General features: G+C 37.9%; 1 protein-coding gene across 1 annotated transcript in view; it reads left to right on the forward strand.

Moving 5' to 3' along the window:
* Positions 1 to 19,186, forward strand: part of gnaz (guanine nucleotide binding protein (G protein), alpha z polypeptide) — a 59,089-nt gene that overhangs the window by 19,428 nt on the left and 20,475 nt on the right. Inside the window, exon 2 of the mRNA XM_053516036.1 lies at positions 17,668 to 19,047. Coding sequence (XP_053372011.1) covers positions 18,325 to 19,047 — 723 coding nt within the window. The 5' untranslated portion in view covers positions 17,668 to 18,324. The remainder of the gene's footprint in view (positions 1 to 17,667; positions 19,048 to 19,186) is intronic.

Consider the following 19,186-nt stretch of genomic DNA (forward strand, 5'->3'; position numbering starts at 1 on the left):
AGCATTTCTCCCAATCCAACGATTACTAGAAGTTTTGGCACCTCAAAAAAAAAAAAACGTGCCTTTTGAATTTACATTTACAGTATTTGGCAAATGGTCTTATCCAGAGTGTCATTATACAGTGTGGCTGAAAAGTAACTGGGCATTAAAAGTAGGTAATAAATTTATATTTCTAATACAAATCCATTGAAACAAATTGTACATGTACTAGGAAAATGAAAGCAAATCGTTACATTTGTGCTAGGGTTTAAACCTTTTGGACTGTAGGCCAATGCCTTAACCACTGAGCTACCACCAAAATACCCCTATTGAAACAAGTTGTTTTTGAATTTGGGACGTTGACTTGCTTAGACACACAAAGACACAAAGTCATACAACTGTCATGATGTGCTCCGTCGCCAGACTGCTCACTACCACAGGCATACAGTATAAGGGACAAATGTGTCTTCTGCCTTAACTTGGAGTTACAAAAAAGCTCACTATGTACTGGAGCTGTTCAGTGCCGACACACTCTACAGTGACGTGTTTACGCCAACACACTAAATACTGACTCTTATTGTTCGGCGAGGCTGCCTGAGCAGGCGGAGTTCAGTGAAATATCTAGGGTCAGCCCTGAGGACATAAAGTCTTGGACAAATGTGATTCTTGTGGGTTTGTCATTTGTTGCTCTCAGGATCCGTCCAAATATTTGGATGGAGATAGAAATGAAGATAGAGATGGAGACGTATCATTCTTGATAATAAGATAATAGGAAATACTGATGTGACTTATAGTAAGCACTTTGCTGTGAGGGAAGATACACAATCGACTCTTTCTGATTAGCCAGATTTAGAAGAAGCAAGAAAAGCACAGTCTTTATTCTTCACATATATATGCATTGGACTACAGTAAAAATCTAGAGTATTGAACATTCTTTACATCCAGACCAAATTAGCATGTAGATTTGGTAGGAAAATATAGTCGCTCATCATTTTCTAGAGGTGAATTTTGTTGTTAAAATGGTCAAATGTTGAATTTATCTTTCTGGATCGACTGACTCGGGTAGTTTGATTTTTCATTCATAGTGTCCTGTTTAAAAATGATATGGGCAAATTTTATGTCTATTGCACAAACATATTTCTAAAATTATTTATAAAAAAAATCTCGGTTGAAATAGCTGTAAAGGAGTATTATGGCGAAAAACAATTAATGACATTTTTTCCTTAATTAAGCTCACATTAATTCGATTAAACATGATCTTTGCGTATTGTGAATTTCAAGTTGACTTGAAACATAACCAATGTTTCCATCTTCTGCTCTGTTCTCCAGAAGAAGACGAAGAAGAAGCAATGACATAATGTTCTTTGCAAAAGATGCAAACAATTAGTATTTTCTTTAAAGGGAATTTTTTCATTTGAAGCATTTAACATTTGCATGTTAAATTTAAATTTAAATGAGTCGAATTAATCAAACATAAAATCGATTTAATTGCACAGCTTTGAATTAAAAAAAAGCACACTAATCAAGATGTATCACAGAACACAATCAGGAACAACAAACAAATAACAGAACAGGGTGAATACAGAACTAAAACACAAATCAAAGCAAACATAACCACACGCAATCTCGCAATAACATTCTAATATTTGTGTCAATTTGATTTGATGCCAAAGTCCGCTAATCTAAAAAGAACTTAATATGATAACCTGACGTATTAGCCAGAAAACAGCTTAAAACCTGGATTCTTTCACAGCAATGACACTAATCTCAAGACAGCGATTGAGAGATGACTCATATGAAGCTGTATTGTGTGCATTTTAGTGCTGCAACAGCAAAGACTCCACCAAACAGCCACAGGGCTCCAGCCTCCTCAAACTTTCACACCAGTGGGTATCTCGCGTCTGAGATAAGAACATTACGCGGCTCACTTTAAGGAATTAACGGAAAATCCAAATGACTTCATCCTGATAATCTTGAGCCTTGTCTAAACTCGAGTTTAAGGCCGTTTTTCACTCTTGAACTTTGCTCTGTGATTTAAGCGTCTTTACATGCAGCAAAGGGGCTTCTGGAGAACCCCGACCGTTTCTCTCTGGCTCTTTTCTGACCGTAGAGGCCTGGTGTGTTATAAGATTACTCTCTGCGCTCATATTAAACACAGGCTTGGAGCTTCTCCAGCTGCAGTTGGAACTTGAGACCAGGCTTAATCACTGGATGTTTTTCTAGCCTGCACAATCGCCTTGTTCCACCATCTCCGATTCTCTATGCTCGCAAGTCTAGGGGCTGATATAAACCAATAAAGTGCACCATTTAGTGTCAAATCCATGAGCTTTTTGTTTTTTTGTTTAAATGAACTCCAACAAGTTGATCTATTAGTAGTTAAAGGGTATGCTGTAGTGTGTCATATACCATATTTCATGTTTTTTACTGTTTGTTGTCCAGTGTGCATATTAATGGATTAATATAACTCCATTAAGGCCACAGCAGCGTGATCTTGCATAATGGAACAGCGTGAATAGCACGAGCGGGGCCGTCTCTCCGAAACCTGCAATCTTCCCCCGAGTTCATGACGCAAATGAGCTCCAGTGCAACACCAGTGATTCAAAAGGGCAGAAAGAGGATGTCCTAAACAGAAATATTTCTTCTGTCTGGTCTATTAAAACTAACACAAAATAAAATAAATAATGATAATAATAAAGAATAGAAGAATAAGAGCAATAACAACAACAACAAAAATGATGAGATTCATAATTATAATTTATGAGGGATCCAAAAAACAAAATAAAATATAGACAGTCGTTCTGTCTTGTGCTGTCTTCTTTAGCAAAGACGTGTTTAATACCGCTTATACAAGACATGAGGACATCTGAAACAAACACATAAGAATTTTGTTATACCATCAAAAGCTTTCATGTGAGATAGATGCTCATTACTTAGCTACTGTACTTTAGCAAGACGCTAAACCTGTCTTTGGATATGTAATGTACTGCATGTTTTAAAGTTATCTATTCAGACTTCCTTTGTAATATTTCAGAGTCTGTATCTAATCTGGAACATTCTGTTCATTATCGACTTGTTTAAATATGATTAATCCTGTGGGTTGTTTGTGCATATCTGACCAGTCGTGTTGATCAGAAAAGGGAAGGCAGAGTCAGCAAGGTTTCTATGGTGTTTAGTCATCACATGACAGGTTCTGAGGTTTCCATGGCACTCGTACTTCCCTGATTTGCTGTTTATTTTATGTTTATGCTTTCTACCAACACTATATTAATAATAATAGGGTCAGGGGTATCTCAGTGGTTGAGACTTAAAGTTCAAACCCCATGACCACCAAGTTACCACTGTTGGGCCCTTGAGCAAGGCCCTGGACCCTCAACTGCTCAGCTGTAGAATGACATAAACATTTAAGTCGCTCTGCATGAGTTCGTCTGCCAAATGCCTAAATGAAAATAATAATAAATACTTTTACCTTCAAAGCACTCAAGGACACACCTTATAGGTTTAAAAAAGCTACAATGCATCAAACAACATAAAATCAAACAAAGCAATGCAATAATATGAATTGAAAAGAATATAAAAAAAAAAATTAGGATTAAGATTAAATTATTTGAAGCTCCCAAAAAAAATTGCCTTTAGAAAGTAAAAAGTCAAATTGGCTTTAAAAAGTAAAAGTTGTGCCACATATTTGTTCCATCCATTAACTAACCCAGCTTATTTTAATTGGTACAACTCTTCAGGCAGATCAGCAAGAACTAATTGGTGACATCAGCTGTTTTGTGCACAGAGAGAACTATAATACATGGCATATGTTGTCTTAATACCTTTGGCACCCACTGTATTTAGTGCTTCAGTATACTGGATATACTCATTTCAGTTTTTTTAATACCAGAAGGAAAATGCTTTAAGATCTATAAAAAAACAAAAATCTATATTGTACTTTCTTTACCAGGATAAATTTAACAATTTGCCAGAGAAAAAAAAAAAAAGTTGTGTTACTTGAACTGACTTTGCACTAAATTGGGGCAAGGTCTTAAAACTCGATTTGCATATAGTATGTGTTTGCAAACTTTACCCTGGTCTATTTATGAACTGTGTGGACGGGCTTTATTTTTAATATTTCTTGTTTTGTGTATCGACTTTAACGCCTGAGAATGTTCTATCATGAAATGTTTTAAAAGATCGAGACTTTCAGTACAGTTTTCTTAGTTCCCTGTGTTGTATTTCTCAGTCAGGTGGATGTGCGTGTGTTTGTGTGTCATCTGTTTTTTTTTTTTTTTTGTGTGTGTGTATAAAATGATTTTCTTGAGTTAATCTTACTCCAGGATTTTTTCCTTTCACTATGCTTTTTTTTTATTTTTTTTTTTACTTTTAATCCTGCTAAGTAGTTTACTCTTTATTTGGGGTTTTCAGTGTAGGATGCTAAAAAATTCAGACGCAATGATTTTAAAACAGTATTTGACTCATCATAAAGTAAGAGAAACATTTCAACAATTCAGTAGAAGACAGAATAAAGAACAAATTTATAAAATCTTATTCAAGTCCAGTTCTCTTTGGAAGTGCATTCGAAAAGAATGTTTAGGAACTAAATACGAGGGGCGTTCATGTCAAACTGGGACTTTTGATTGTGCTGAATAACAGAAGACAGTTATGACAAACTCATATGACAAAATCTACCTTTATTTCTCTACAGTATATAATCCTCTACAGTAATGCACTTATCTCAGTGTTTCACTAGTGCTTAGATACCATTAAATTAGAAAGTTTTCTCAGTAGGCCAGAGCCATGATCGGACTGCCTACTTCACGTCTGAAACGCTGGCCTCCCAGGAATGGCTTCAACATGTAGAAATTGCTTTGAGTAAGGTCGAGACTGTAACGGGAATGTGGCAATAATTTCCAGCTGAGTTCCTGCAAGTGGTGTTGATTGTGTGTACACCTTTCATAAGTTGCCGATAAATTATCCATAAATTTTTAAGGATCTGTCGCAGATCGTTCATGGGAACGACTACAGTGGGCTCCAAACCACCAATGACTTTTTTTTTTTAAACCTTTGCACCATTCAAATTTTTTACTGCGACTAAGTGTCTCATCTCCGTGCTGTGCTTGAAGCCTTTTGTAAACGTCTTTTATGCCTTATTTTACCATTTACTTTATTTATTTTATTACTTATTTTACATCATTAAAAGTCGCGGGTTTGAGTTGAACACCTCTCAAACAAAGATCCTATACATTAAAGTTTAAACAGTTGTAAAAAGTTTTGTAGGTAAGTTTGGTCCTCATCTCTCAGGTCTGACTATTTTAATGATTCACAGTCACTGGGATAAAAAAAAGGACATTAATTAATAAAGCACTGCTGCTATGCTAATATCTCATCACTTATGCGAGCAAATGAGCAGCGTTTACATCTTACTGTCAGAACAGCGCAGTGTTCCGGCTTGTACCTTTACAGTTTTAATGGGGATGTGGAGATATCGTTGCACAACACCAGTTCTTTCATCTAATCACGTTTTGGGGTCAGTATAAACTGCTAAATACTACCAGCATATTATTAAGTTGTCATAGCTGTGATTGATGAAATATCGCAACGATATGACAAGGCATCTTCGGTTGGAATTTCGGTACATGTCTTTGCATGAGTCTTTGATATAATGGGCTTTTTGTGATGGTGTGACATGTTGTTTTCCGCTCTGTTCATTTACAAAATTGAGAACCGAGCTTGTGTTAGCTATTATTGACTGAGAAGTTATCCAAGAGCACTTGTGAGCATATATTACCAGAAATCTAACGTGGCTAACACTGAAAAGTGGAAGTCGTCAAAACAATGAACGCTTACGTGTAGCCTTTTTATATGGTTGCTATTACCCATAGGAAATGCTACTTAGTTATGTTGGTTACAGAATGTACTATACTGTAACTAATTAACGTTATACTATGGTAATTAGAGCACATACCGTAATATACCATAGTATTACCATGGTACTTTTACATCGTGACAGAACTTTGATACTCATCACTATAGTGTCTAATCCTAAGCAAATGTTTATAAAAATGAAAGCTAGCATAATTAACACTGCATGTCATTTACAAAGTTAACAAAAGCGTTTACACAATAAGCTAAATGTTCCATGTCTAGCTTTTATTTTTGTAATCACTTGCAAATTAGAATCAAATTTTCCTCATACAAGCTAACGTGGCTAACACCCTAAATTGTCAGGGTTTGGGTGTTGTTTGTTTTTACCAGAACCTTCCGTAAGCATTTCACTGGCACAGCATTAAGTGGGAAAAAGAGCGGATGCTGTTTCATGTAGGAAGCTGAAATCAAAACAGTTATGTTGTAAAGTGGGATAAATCATGCTAATACACTTACTTAGCACTAAGGTCACATTTAGTCATTCTTACCAACTTTCTTAGACTTTAAATCTAACATATCAGAGACTGAAGGGTGATTCTTAGTCACAAAAACTTTTAGCATTAGCTAACATGGTTTATTACTTTTGTATATAATGTTACACCTTTTAAATCTTTGATAATATTATATAGATACTGAATTAGACCTGGGACAAATGTGAGCTAGCTTACTAGCAGCTGGATACGTGATTTGTGAGTTTTTTTTTAGTTAATATCAGGATAATGCTAATGTTTTTCTAATTTGCATATCATGTCTATCCATAAATCCTGACATTTTAAAGAAATTGAAGGTTTAGAGATATCCCTAGACTGTTTTTTTGTAACCAGTAATAAGACATTGGTTCCTTGGTCATTCTAGAAAGATTTGTTTGATGTTTGAAAAATCAAGCACTCTTAGAATTGAACTTTGTCTTTATTTGATTATCTTCCATTTTTCCTCTCTCGTCCCTATCTGCCAAAAAGACTCATGATCCTGAGAGCTGGAATTCACTAGAACAGTTAAATGGCTGTTTGGAGTCATGTGTCATCCATTAAAGTTTCCGATGCCACAATCCATTTCCAATGCAGTCAGATTGAAAACCTTTGTCTTTAACAACAGAACGTTTTTAAGGGAAAATGGGAAGGAGCAATAATTAACTGAAAGCAACATTTTTGAGAAATTTAATACAATGACATGAGAATGTTTTTCTTTTTTTTCCCTTTGGGCCACTTCCTCTACCAAACCACGCTTAGGAGCAACCAGTGTTTGTCCTTTGATTTCCAAGAAGAGAAACAAAAGGGGTTTGTGTGCAACTACAGATTGTTTTTTTTTTTTTTTTTTTTTACAGTTTATGGCTTTCAGTGTGATTAAAGGGGCCAATCACGTGCCGGCTGGTGTGTGACGGTCATCCGACCTTCTCTTATTATACTGTGAGTTTGAGTTTGGAGTGAAGCTTGCTGTTTATTACTTTAATAGCCACACAACTGTTTCACCCTTACACAGTCTTGTCTGATGGTAATATTAGTTTCAGGATTAAGTTCCATGTATCCTATATAGGGACAGGAGGACCTGGATCGTCTCCCAGGAAACTCAGGGCACGACGCCTGGATGGTGTGCCAGCCTATCACAGGGCACAAACTCGCACCCATTCACATTATCAGCAATTTGGAAACGCCAATCAACCTACACTGCATATTTTTGGACTATGCTTCTCACACATAATGTGGAGAGCCTCCATGCCACCTAATAAACAGTTATATTACTTAGAACCATATGAGATAAGATGCTATTTACTATGCATGTTCGAACTCATACACATGCCGAGCGTTTGAATTTATCAGTTCATCATTTATCAACATGGGAGAAACACGGAGAACACAAAACTTTATTTATAGTTTAGTATAAATGCCCTACTACCTAAAATAACTAGTTTATGCGGTCCAGTGCTTCTTTACTGGGACTGTCAGGCACAGCATTTCTTTTACTGTGACATGACGAGCAGAGAGGGCACTGAACTCCTTCAGTGAAAAACAGGTACATAGACCATGCCTCTTTTTTTGAGTGAGTCCTTTATCGTGATTGACACGCACTGAGGCCACCTTTATTTTGAGTAAAACATAAGACACAGGCCACGCCTCTTTCAGTAAACCTGACAGGCCACGCCTCCATCATTGAGAATGGCCGGGACCAAATATCTCTATAGAGATAGAGATTCATTTTTAGCCCCTTTTTACAGACAGAACGCATGCAACCTTCAGGCACAGAGGTCACGCCTCCTTCAGTCACACTGACATCCACAGAGGCCACGCCTCCTTCTCTGACACTGACAGGCACAGAGGTCACGTCTCATCTGACATTGACAGCCATAGAGGCCACGCCTCCTTTTTTGTCACTGACAGGCCACGCCTCCTTCTCCGACATTGACAGGCACAGAGTTCATGTCTCCTTCACTGTCAAAGAAAGCTTTTTTTTTTTTTTTTTTACAGACTCACTCTGATATATCTGTATTTTCTTGCTTCAGTGATTGATGCATGGTTTAAGGCACGCCCTGTTCAGCTCTCTATCACCGGTATACCACCCAGAACTACTAACACGTGCGTTCTCATTGTGACGATCCGGTATACACAGTGCACCAAAACTCAAACTGCTGAGCACAGTAATCAATGTCTGTCTGTTTCTGGGCCATGAGTCACGTGGAGGTGAAAGCGAGTGTTAATGTGACAGACACAGGAACCCTTCCTCCCTTCTCCCACCCCAATAGTTTACCAGAATATATTAAAGGCCAGGGTTGGGGGATGGTGCTTTGACGTCAGCGGTGCACGGAAAGCACTGCAGATGGCAGGCCCTAAACTCTATGTGAACTCCGAGCACTTGGCTTTGCCTCTTCGTTTGGCCAGGCAGCTCCAGAAGGGTGTAGAGTTTAGTGTGCTCGGGACATAGAGGAGACATCTGGAGACAGTGTGAATGTTTGTCTTGAAACACAATAATAGCTGGTGGGAGATCAGGTGGACGAAAGCAGGGTGAGAACTGTTAGGGTTAAGCTGCAGCAGCTTGCATTACAGTATGAAGACTTTGCCTAATTATGTGGGACAGAGATAAAATTTCATCCTCGCAGTGTAATAGGTGGTTTCCAGCCGAGGCGTCATGCAAACAAAACAGCAGCGCCGCCCACGACACACACAGTATAAACACACAGATGTATTAAGATGTTGTAAGATTTCCTCTCAGAGCACTCAGCATGTGTTTAAAGACGATAAAAGCTGCCGTATCATTATTCTGGTTTTATTGAGGGTTAACATCTCCCAAACAATGCCTCTTTATTAGCTTGATTTATCGGTCTATAAACATGACAAAATAATATTTTTAATGAAATAAATCAAGTGATTTATATCTAAATAAATAAATAAATAAATAAAAATATATATAGTTTTTTAGGACATAATGTTTAATTCTTACCAAATCCATTCCTGATTAAAAAATTTAAACATTCCTGTTTGTTTGATTGTTTTCTGCTTAAATTAAAAGAATCGATACAGTATATGTAGATTTGTGTATAAATGTTTGGTACAGACAATGTTAAAGTTTAAAAAAAAAAAAAATTAATAACTAGTCAATTGCTGTGGTATAAGAGGAATAAAACACCCCAGGACATGCTGTTATACTTTAGGAAAAAGTGCAGTACACTTAGCCATAGTTACAGTAACTCTGCTTATTTTTCTATTATAGCACACTTTAAACATTTGAATATTTTATTTATTACAGAATTAACTGTTATTTTCCTTTATGCTTGTTTCTTGCTGGTTTTCTCCTACAGTCCTAAGACATGCGCTGGAGGCTGACCAGCGTTTCCTAATTGCCCATATTGTAAATGCGTGTGTAAGTGTGGATATTTTTATAGTGAAAATGATTGATGGCTATATCCTAGACTTATGTGAATGTTATGTCGTCGTGTAATTTATGGTATTGTCACATTTCTTATTTTGTCAACATGATAGACTTCACTGCAAAATGCGATAAAAGCATAAATCTAAAAAAAAATTGTATAGTCTTCCTATGGAAGCTTCAAAATTTAAAATCTTGTCAAAGCACGATAGTGAATGGATGCGTTGCGTAGCGAAATGAGCAAAGAGTAACCAATCGCATCATTTTTTTCCTGGATATAGGAATTTCTGTGAATGAACTGAATGCATTTGATGGACTGTTTAAAAGTATAAAAGCTGAGTAAAAGGAAGTTTACATTCTGATACTGTTATTTAGTTTAGTGCCATAGTTTACCCAGCAGTCACGGACTTCTCTAAAAAATAAAATAAATAAAACCTCTTTCATGAAGTGACGTGCTAGAGGAGGATGCTGATGCGTTTTAAACTAAACTTTCTGTATTGTTTTTTTCAAAGTGTTTTCCAGGATCTTCAACAATCTTTGTAATTAAAAAGTTTTCTGTGTAACAAAACTCAACACCTTTATCCATGCTCCAATTTGCTTCCTGCAATTTGCTCTCTTATACAAAATGCAATCAAACCACGTGTTCGATGTATTATTTATTTGATACAGAATTGATGCTAAAATTATCATGGCGACAAACACAACTTTGCAATCTGATACGTTACGGCACGATTATGTTAGTCGGATTTATAGCGTTTTGCAAAATCATATAGAATTCATAGTGATTCATAGTGAACTGAAACAAACCAACATAATATGTAGTCGTGTGCTATTTAACACTTGTGACTCAAAGATAACAAGCTCATCTCATAACTCATTTTGCAAACAAACAATCATATTGTACTGAAATTTAAAGACTCAAGTATTAAAGACACTTCTGTTTCACTTTTTTCCTTGAAACAGAATTAAAGTATTGTCTTCTCATCGAGCACTCAAGCGAGAGTCAATCTCAACATTGTGTGTGCTGGGGAAAAAAAAAAAAACTGCTTTCAGATTAGCAGGTGTGATCTCACCTCCGAGACAGGCATGTTCAGTCTGAGTAACAAAGTGTGAATTGTGTGACAGTTCCTCTACTTCTGTATGTAAGAGGAACTGAGATTTAGTTTGAGTGCAACGTTTTTTTTTTGCCATGTGATGATTATTACACCTGTGGGTTAAAGGAAATGAAAGGTTTAGGCAAACAGAGGGGAAATGAAAGGTGGGTCGGGACAGAGCCTTCTGTTTAATCTTCAGTTTGAGAGAGCGAGAGAGTGTGTGTGTGTGTGTGTGTGTGTGTACATGGTGAAATGATCAGCTTTTTATATAGACTCTGAATATAAACAGCATCTTAAGCGTAAGGCAGGATCCAATTTTGCTGTTTAAATGGATAAATACGTGCAGCATAAATAGACACTGTATATACACAATACTGAATAAATAAGCTTTACTGAGTAGGGAATGTTAATTTCAGAGCATTCACGTACAGTAGGATGTACACACATAGGATGATTCCTAGCAACAAGCAAAGAGTAAAAGTAAGTAACTGTGAGGTTAATAAAGAAACATGACTAATTCATTTGTTTTAAATCAATAGACACAATGCAGTTACACTTACATTGCAATTTAATTAATGTGCATTAATGGAGAAGAAAAATTCGCTGCACTGTTGCCTGTTAGAGATAAGTATTGAATGTAGTCGATATACAAGGGGCAAGTCCAACCGGCACCTTTGATTAACCAGAACACGGTTATGAGATTAAAAACTGGCTTTATTTCTCTATATAATCCCCTGATACACTAATCCATTTATCCCAGCGTTTCACTGGAAATACCGTCAAGGTAGTAAGTTTTCTCAGTAAGTTGACACTTTTGGCTTTCCAGTTACAAAAAAAAAAAGAAGATTCCTTTAAATTAGTCCTTTATTAGATAATTGTTTGCCCATGATACAAGAAGCGTTCAAGTCATAGCAGGACTTTTGATTGTGCAAAATGACAGAACACAGTTACACCAGATCGAAGCCATGATCGGACTGCCTGCTTCACATCTGAAACGCTGTCCTTCCAATGTCCTGGAAAAAACCTTATACTGCCCCCAGCACCACTTGCACATTACAGCAACTCAGCTGGAAATTACTGCCACAACTCCCGTACAGTCCTGACCCTCGCTCCAAGCCATTTTTACTTGATTGGGCCATAAAAGGAGTTCCTGGGAGGCCAGCATTTCAGATGTGAAGCAGACAGTCCAATCATGGCCTTCCTGCAAAAACCTTCCAGAAAAACAGTCCTGCTATGACTTTAACGCCCCTCGAATTGTGGACAAACAGTTATCTAATAAAGGAGTTCTTCTTTTTTGTTTTGCAACTAAAAAAACAAAAATATAGTATTTATATATACTATATATGTATGTATACTGTATATATACTGTACACAGTTCATTACAAAATGCTACATTTAATACTGTACATATCGAAGATGATTTAATCGCAGTTGCAAAATAATCGCATCGTGCAGCCTTACTGAGTATCATGGGTATTTTATTTCATTGCGACTGCAGGATAATTGGTATCGTGAACATTCAAAGACGTCGACGTAAGGGTCTGAAGCCACTCTGTGCGTCGCTGCCTAACCGCGGATCTATGCTTTTGATTTCATGCTTCGCTGATTGTTTGTCACTTATTAAATTAGGTACCCACACAATTTCTCTGTTTTTGTGTAACATTTGTCAAACCTAAAAGATACGAGACAGGACTAAATTACAGCAAGCTGCTGAGATATAACTCGTATATCAATGAGACAGTGCTGTAATGCTCTGATTGGGATGTATGTATTAACCTAGTGTATTCATGAATCATGTTCTGGAGAGAAGAGCACGGTGTTCTGGCGCATGGTCAAACACAGCCTGGTTTTTATCGCCATCGACATCAGATGTTATTCAACTTGGAGATGCTTTTATTTAAAGTGACTTACATGGGAGGTGGAATTCTGTCCAAGCTCTCTGGCAAAGCTAAAGGGGGACCTATTATGCAAAATGAATTTGTTGACATTTTTAGACATTCAGCTGGCTTTTCAGTGTGCATGTAAGGAAAAACAAATACATCCCATGCTTTTAGTCCTTTCTCTGTTTTGGTATTGGCTGGGGCGTGGCTCAGCAGTAACTCATTTACATGGACACTGAAACAGTGCGTTCGGAGGAGGAGTGACACAGAGGGAGTTTGTGTCATGAGAAAAATCTTTTATCTAAGGACTTAAGACCATCAAGACCTACAGTGTGTTAACCTTTTGTTAAATTATATATATTGTAATTTGCACGGCGCCTGCTACACATAAACACTGGACAGAAGGAGTCTCCAGTTTAATGATCAGAGGAGGTGCTAAAACTTTCCCGACACCTTCAGTGTACTCTGCAGTTTTTTTTTTTTTTCATTTTTTGTTATTCATTAACATGAAAGATGTTTTATGTCAGCAAAGAGAGAGAGAGAGTGAGGGAACGGTTGCTGTAATGTAAGTTATAACCTCTCGCAACATTAAATGTGCAAAAAAAGTAAACATTTAAAAAGTGCATGCAACTTTTAAATAAATAAAGATTTATGGTGAAAAATATTTATGTCTGTAAACCTTTTTCAATTCGGACTATGCTTTAATCTGTAAGGTTTTCTTACCCTGCCACATTTCCAGGAAATATTCTCTGCAACACTGCCATTTTTTGCTACATTTACCAATAAGATTTATATACGCAATTAGATTTTTATATGAAGGTCTGCTGTTCCCATCATCCATCTTTCTACCCTTAGAGATACAAGTGCTTAGACTGCAAATACACTTTTCACCAAAGGGAGTTTTTACTCTCATAACTGTTCTGTTATTTTGTGCAATTAAAAGTCCCGGTTTGACTTGAACGCCTCTCATGCAATAAATCAAAAGAGAAATGTTTAAATAAACCATTTTCTCCGCACTAATTAAACGAGAAGACGTGCACTTGCAGTGAAATTGTTGTCACAGTGCGTACCGGAGACCCAAAAGGGCTGATTTGAGCACCTGTTTGAACAGATGTTGTTGTTTTTTTCCTTCTTCCTCAGGTGCCCTGTGTTTCTTACAGAACTAACTTCATAACACACTTTTTGCTTTTACTTTCATAACACACGATTGCTTTTACTTTGTTTTTGCTTTCTTTCAGGCTGCACAGAGTACAGGTGGAACGATGAGAAGGAATGTATGAACAATATGAAATGAAATAATGTGTACAGATCGGCCGTAACATTAACACCACAGCCAGGTGAATTGGATAACATTGATCATCAATGATACAGCAGTGAAGTGGTGACAGGATCATGGGCACCCGAGGCTCACCTACATCCACAGGGACCAAAGAGCTGACCAGAAAAGCCAATGCACCCCAAACTGATGCACCAATGCACTGACAAATTGATCTGGCCACCAAATTTCCCAGATCTCCATCCGGTCGAGCGCGCATCCGGACAAACAAGTCTGATCCATGGAGGCCCCAACCCACAACCTACAGCAGCACAAGGGAAACCTAAACCCTACGTGGTTTTAATGTTATGGCTGATCTCAGGAAATATTTTGGACTTGTTCACACAATCTCAGCCATAAAATAGTTCATTTAGAACAACCCACTTTTCCCTGAAGTATAACACTTCGTACAAGTGTGTACTGTATACATCATCACCAGTCATGACAGAACATCAAGACAGAACCCTGACGTGCACTTATTCCAGGGCAAGACTTCCCATTTGTTCCACAGCCAACAACACACACCCTGTTACAAAGATCCTCCATTTACCCCGCAGTCCCACAGGCACACGCTTCTCTACGAACGCTTCGCCTTAACATCCATCCGTTCCACTCCAGCGTGCATGTTTCAGTCTGAACAGAGCTCACCGCCACAGCTGTACGCAGTCAATCATTTATAAGGTCATTGTCTTGGCAGTTTGAACAAGAACATGATTTAATGCTACAGATACAGAGGGGGTGGTTGAAAGGGGTTGGTCTTAAATAGGATGGCGGATTATTATTAACGCTGTCAAATTTACTTGCAAATCCTATTCTGGTGTATTTCTACACAGGTATATATATATATATATATATATATATATATATATATATATACATATATATCCTCTTTGCACCAGAGTCACAGCTATAATATATTGTGGTATGGAGTTATAGGAAATTAATCAGTAATGGAGCAGTGCGATGCAAGTGAGTTATTCTTTTTATACTACAGAAATCTAAGAACAATTACAAGCTTTTTTATTTTTATTAATGACATCTATTTTTTTAACATTCTTTTTATTAAGGTAAGGTAATGTTATAGCACATCAGTGAAATAAGTTAGTTTCTCTTACATTACAGCAGCCAGGGTTACAAACACACATTCCCTATCTTTCTCTTCAAAAGTGTACCTTATTATAAACTCATGACACTGGAGACTCCTTCCCTAAATATTAAATAAATGTCTCCTCCAAAAAAATGTTACCATGTCAAAATTTGTTCTTATAATCCTATAATTAAAATAAATCCCTTAGTAAGCTGTTACTATTATAGTGATACTGTAGTTCTGTATAGTAATGGGCATTAACATCATCCTGTGGTTATAGAGCAGTCACACTACAGTCGGAGCTGCGGTTATAGGAAACGAATCAACACCATCTGACCAAGAACACTGTAGATAATTTTGCATGTGGGAAAAGGTTAGGGTAAGAAAATGATCCAAGGTCATGATAGGGACAAAAAACAACATTTTAAAAAGATTTAAAAGTGAAATTCTATTGAATTTAATTCAGTTTTGTTTGTATAGTGTTTTTAACAATTGTTATTGTCAGAAAGCATAGTATGACAAGTATACACAAGCTATGTGTATAAGGGATCAAATTAAAGATGTACAGATGGATCGGTCCAGTGAACGATCACCGATCAGTGATCGTGCATGTGCTCCTGAGTGGTACAATAGAAAAGCGTTCATTTGTTTGGACCCCGCTACAGCTCTACGTAACCGGGAGTCTAAAGAGCAGATTTGACTTTTGCATTACTTTTGGTACAGCCCTCTAACTACAGTATTTCTTTAACGAGTGAAAACAGGTCATATAATGCATTATTTTCATACCTTATACTCCTTTTTTTCACTCCTCCTCCAAATGCACTGTTTCAGTGTCTATGGTAATGAGTTACTGCTGAGCCCCAACAGAGAACAGCAGGGCCGAGCAAAAAGCCAGAGGACGGGCACCACTTACTGTATATGACATCATATTTGGAGAAAAAAATATAACTGGCTTGTTTAAACCCTAGACAATACAAAAAAAGAAAATTAATAAATAAAAAGCACAAAAAGGTGAGAATATGTTTTTTCTCTCTATTTTTTGTGTGTACATTGGAGACCCACGCAAATGACCAAACACGACTAAAAAGCTCTTTAAGATTTAAGATTAGTAATAAGTCTTGTAATACGGTGCAGTTGAAAAAAATTTTAAAGTCCATGTTTATTTTTGTTTTCATGAATATACAATTTAATTTCCAATTGAAGAAAAGTTACAAAAAGGTTTGTGTGTGTGTGTGTGTCAATTATCAGTGCATCACGAGCGATCATTTATAACATGAGCACAAAATCTTCCCTGTGCTTTGGTTTTGTAAGGATTAAAACCTGAATATTAAAAAATAAAAGTGAAAATAATTCCACTTTCAGTCACGCGTTGCAGTCGTGCTAAACTGAAATGTAAACACATTCCTAAGCTTAACCCTTACCCAGGACATGTTTTAAACCTGTTTAAAAGTCTTTGTATGTCTGAAAACATTTGCCTCCTACAGCAGGATATGAGCGATGTGTTATCATTATATTTCTTTTATCAATAATCTAACTATTTGAGGGAAATCGTCAAGTTTTCTTATCTTATGTAGTTTTCTATCGGTAATGGGAGCAGCCAACAGGCTGGAAAAGTGATGTCTACAGGCAAGGACATCCATTCTGCATCTGTTTTCGTTTCGCACCCTGTCTGGGTGTGTGTGTGTGTGTGTGGGTGTGTGTGTGTGTGTGTGTCTGGGTGCACTGATTTGCTTTGGGGCAACACAAGAATGCAGAAATCAAGGGGAATAAGTAAACACGTAAGAAGAGAATACACAGTCAAAGCTGAAAAACAAATAGCATGGTAGCTAGGTCTGGACCGAATGAGAACATTGAAAAATGTGTGTGTATGTGTGTGTGTGTGTATGTGTGTGTGTGTGTCTATCCTGGATTTGAATGGGCCACTTTCACAGCCACAAAGGTGTATCTAGTATCTGCCTGTTTATTCTACTTGTGTAATTCAAGTGTCATTGTTTGCTGAGAGAGAACCCTGAACAAAGTGTGTGTGTGTGTGTGTGTTATTTAGATTTGCATACAGGTTCTTAACAGGTTTTAAACTGCATTGATTTCTGGAAATTTGCTTTAGTATTCAGGGAAAGAAAGCTTAAACAGAATTAATAGTCTAATTATAATCTGCCTGTCACATGTTTGAAAAAGGAAAAAAAAACAGATATGATCAAACAGCAGGAGGTAATTTTTTTTCAACGAAAAGAATCTGATGATCTCTCAATTATGGCATACGACAGAAAATTCAGAGATAATTTGAATCAGCAAGGGGAATAAATCAGTGGTTGTTTGGAGAAAAAAGTGTTTAAAAACAGAAATTCAGACTTACACCAATCTCACAAGATTATCCATGTTCAAAGCCAAGCATGTCAAATGGACACACACACACACTTAGACACACAGACCCACTAAACCACGAGAGGTCCATGCTCACTCATCTTTGTTATTTTAACCACTGATTTTACTCCACACGTCCATTTGCCTGTCATGAAACCTAATGTCTGCTTCTTATTTATCCTTCAGGAACCCATGCCTTTGGCTGCGTGAGAAGTGTTGGCTTATGCAACGAGGAAACAGTGGGACAATCTGGTGCCCAGAAGTCTGAAAAGTGTGTAGATGTGTGTACAAAGGATGAGGTCTGACCAGCACTAGGAGAAAAGACATTTACAAAGTGAATTGAAGATCAGATGATCGTGCCTGGTGGAATACCGAGGATCACTGGCTTTATAACACGTGGGTGGACGTAGAGGTGCTTTAGCTAGAGCTACACTCTTTCCTTCAACACTGACAGACTCAATTCACCGGTCGCTTTCTGGGGGGGTGTCCCCTGGTATAACCCCCCAAGTTGACTGGATACAAAAAAAAAGGAAACCAAGTTAGTGAACCAGGCTTGGACGTGGTCTTCTTTTTAGAATGTTCTGGTGGCAAGAAATGACAGTTTTGTAATAGATCACAAAAACAAACAAAAAAAACAACAACGCACAAACTGTTGGACTAGGACCATCAAGTATCCTAAGTAATACTTGACAAGTTATTAGTCCTGCCTCTTCTCTTCGGCACCATCTTGATTTCCTTGATTTACACTTCTCTCCCAACCTCACCTCGGGCCGCGTGTTGTCAAACTTTTGCTTTGTGTTTGCGGCCTGTACTTTCTCCGTGTTGTGGAGTGTGTTTCTGACCATGGGGTGTCGGCAGAGTTCGGAGGAAAAAGAGGCAGCCAGGCGCTCGAGGCGCATTGACCGGCACCTTCGCTCGGAGAGCCAGCGACAGCGACGCGAGATCAAACTTCTTCTCCTTGGTACCAGCAACTCAGGCAAGAGCACCATTGTCAAGCAAATGAAAATCATCCACAGTGGTGGGTTCAACCTCGAAGCTTGCAAGGAATACAAACCGTTGATCCTTTACAATGCCATCGATTCGCTCACGCGCATCATCCGAGCTCTCGCCACGCTCAAGATTGACTTCCACAACCCTGACCGGGCTTATGACGCTGTCCAACTTTTCGCCCTCACGGGTCCTGCTGAGAGCAAAGGGGAGATCACGCCTGAGCTTCTGGGCGTGATGAAACGATTGTGGGGCGATTCAGGAGTCCAAGAGTGTTTCCAGCGCTCCAACGAGTATCACCTTGAGGACAACACTGCCTACTACCTGAATGACCTGGACAGAATCTCAGCACCCGAGTACATCCCGACTGTGGAGGACATCTTGCGTTCCCGTGACATGACCACCGGCATCGTGGAAAACAAGTTTACCTTTAAAGAGCTCACCTTTAAGATGGTAGATGTGGGTGGGCAGCGCTCAGAAAGAAAGAAGTGGATCCACTGCTTCGAGGGCGTAACTGCTATTATATTCTGCGTAGAGCTTAGTGGCTACGACCTCAAGCTTTATGAAGACAACCAGACGGTAAGGACATGTACAAATTACGTTAAGTTAAATTCTAGCATTACAAATAGATCCGGGTTGAACCACATGGGGGGGAGGAGTAGAGAGGGTACACAAGATAAAGCAAACACAAGATAAAGCAAACACACGTTTCAGACAT

This window comes from Clarias gariepinus, chromosome 17 (assembly GCF_024256425.1).
Source record: "Clarias gariepinus isolate MV-2021 ecotype Netherlands chromosome 17, CGAR_prim_01v2, whole genome shotgun sequence".
In the NCBI taxonomy this organism is placed as follows: domain Eukaryota; kingdom Metazoa; phylum Chordata; class Actinopteri; order Siluriformes; family Clariidae; genus Clarias; species Clarias gariepinus.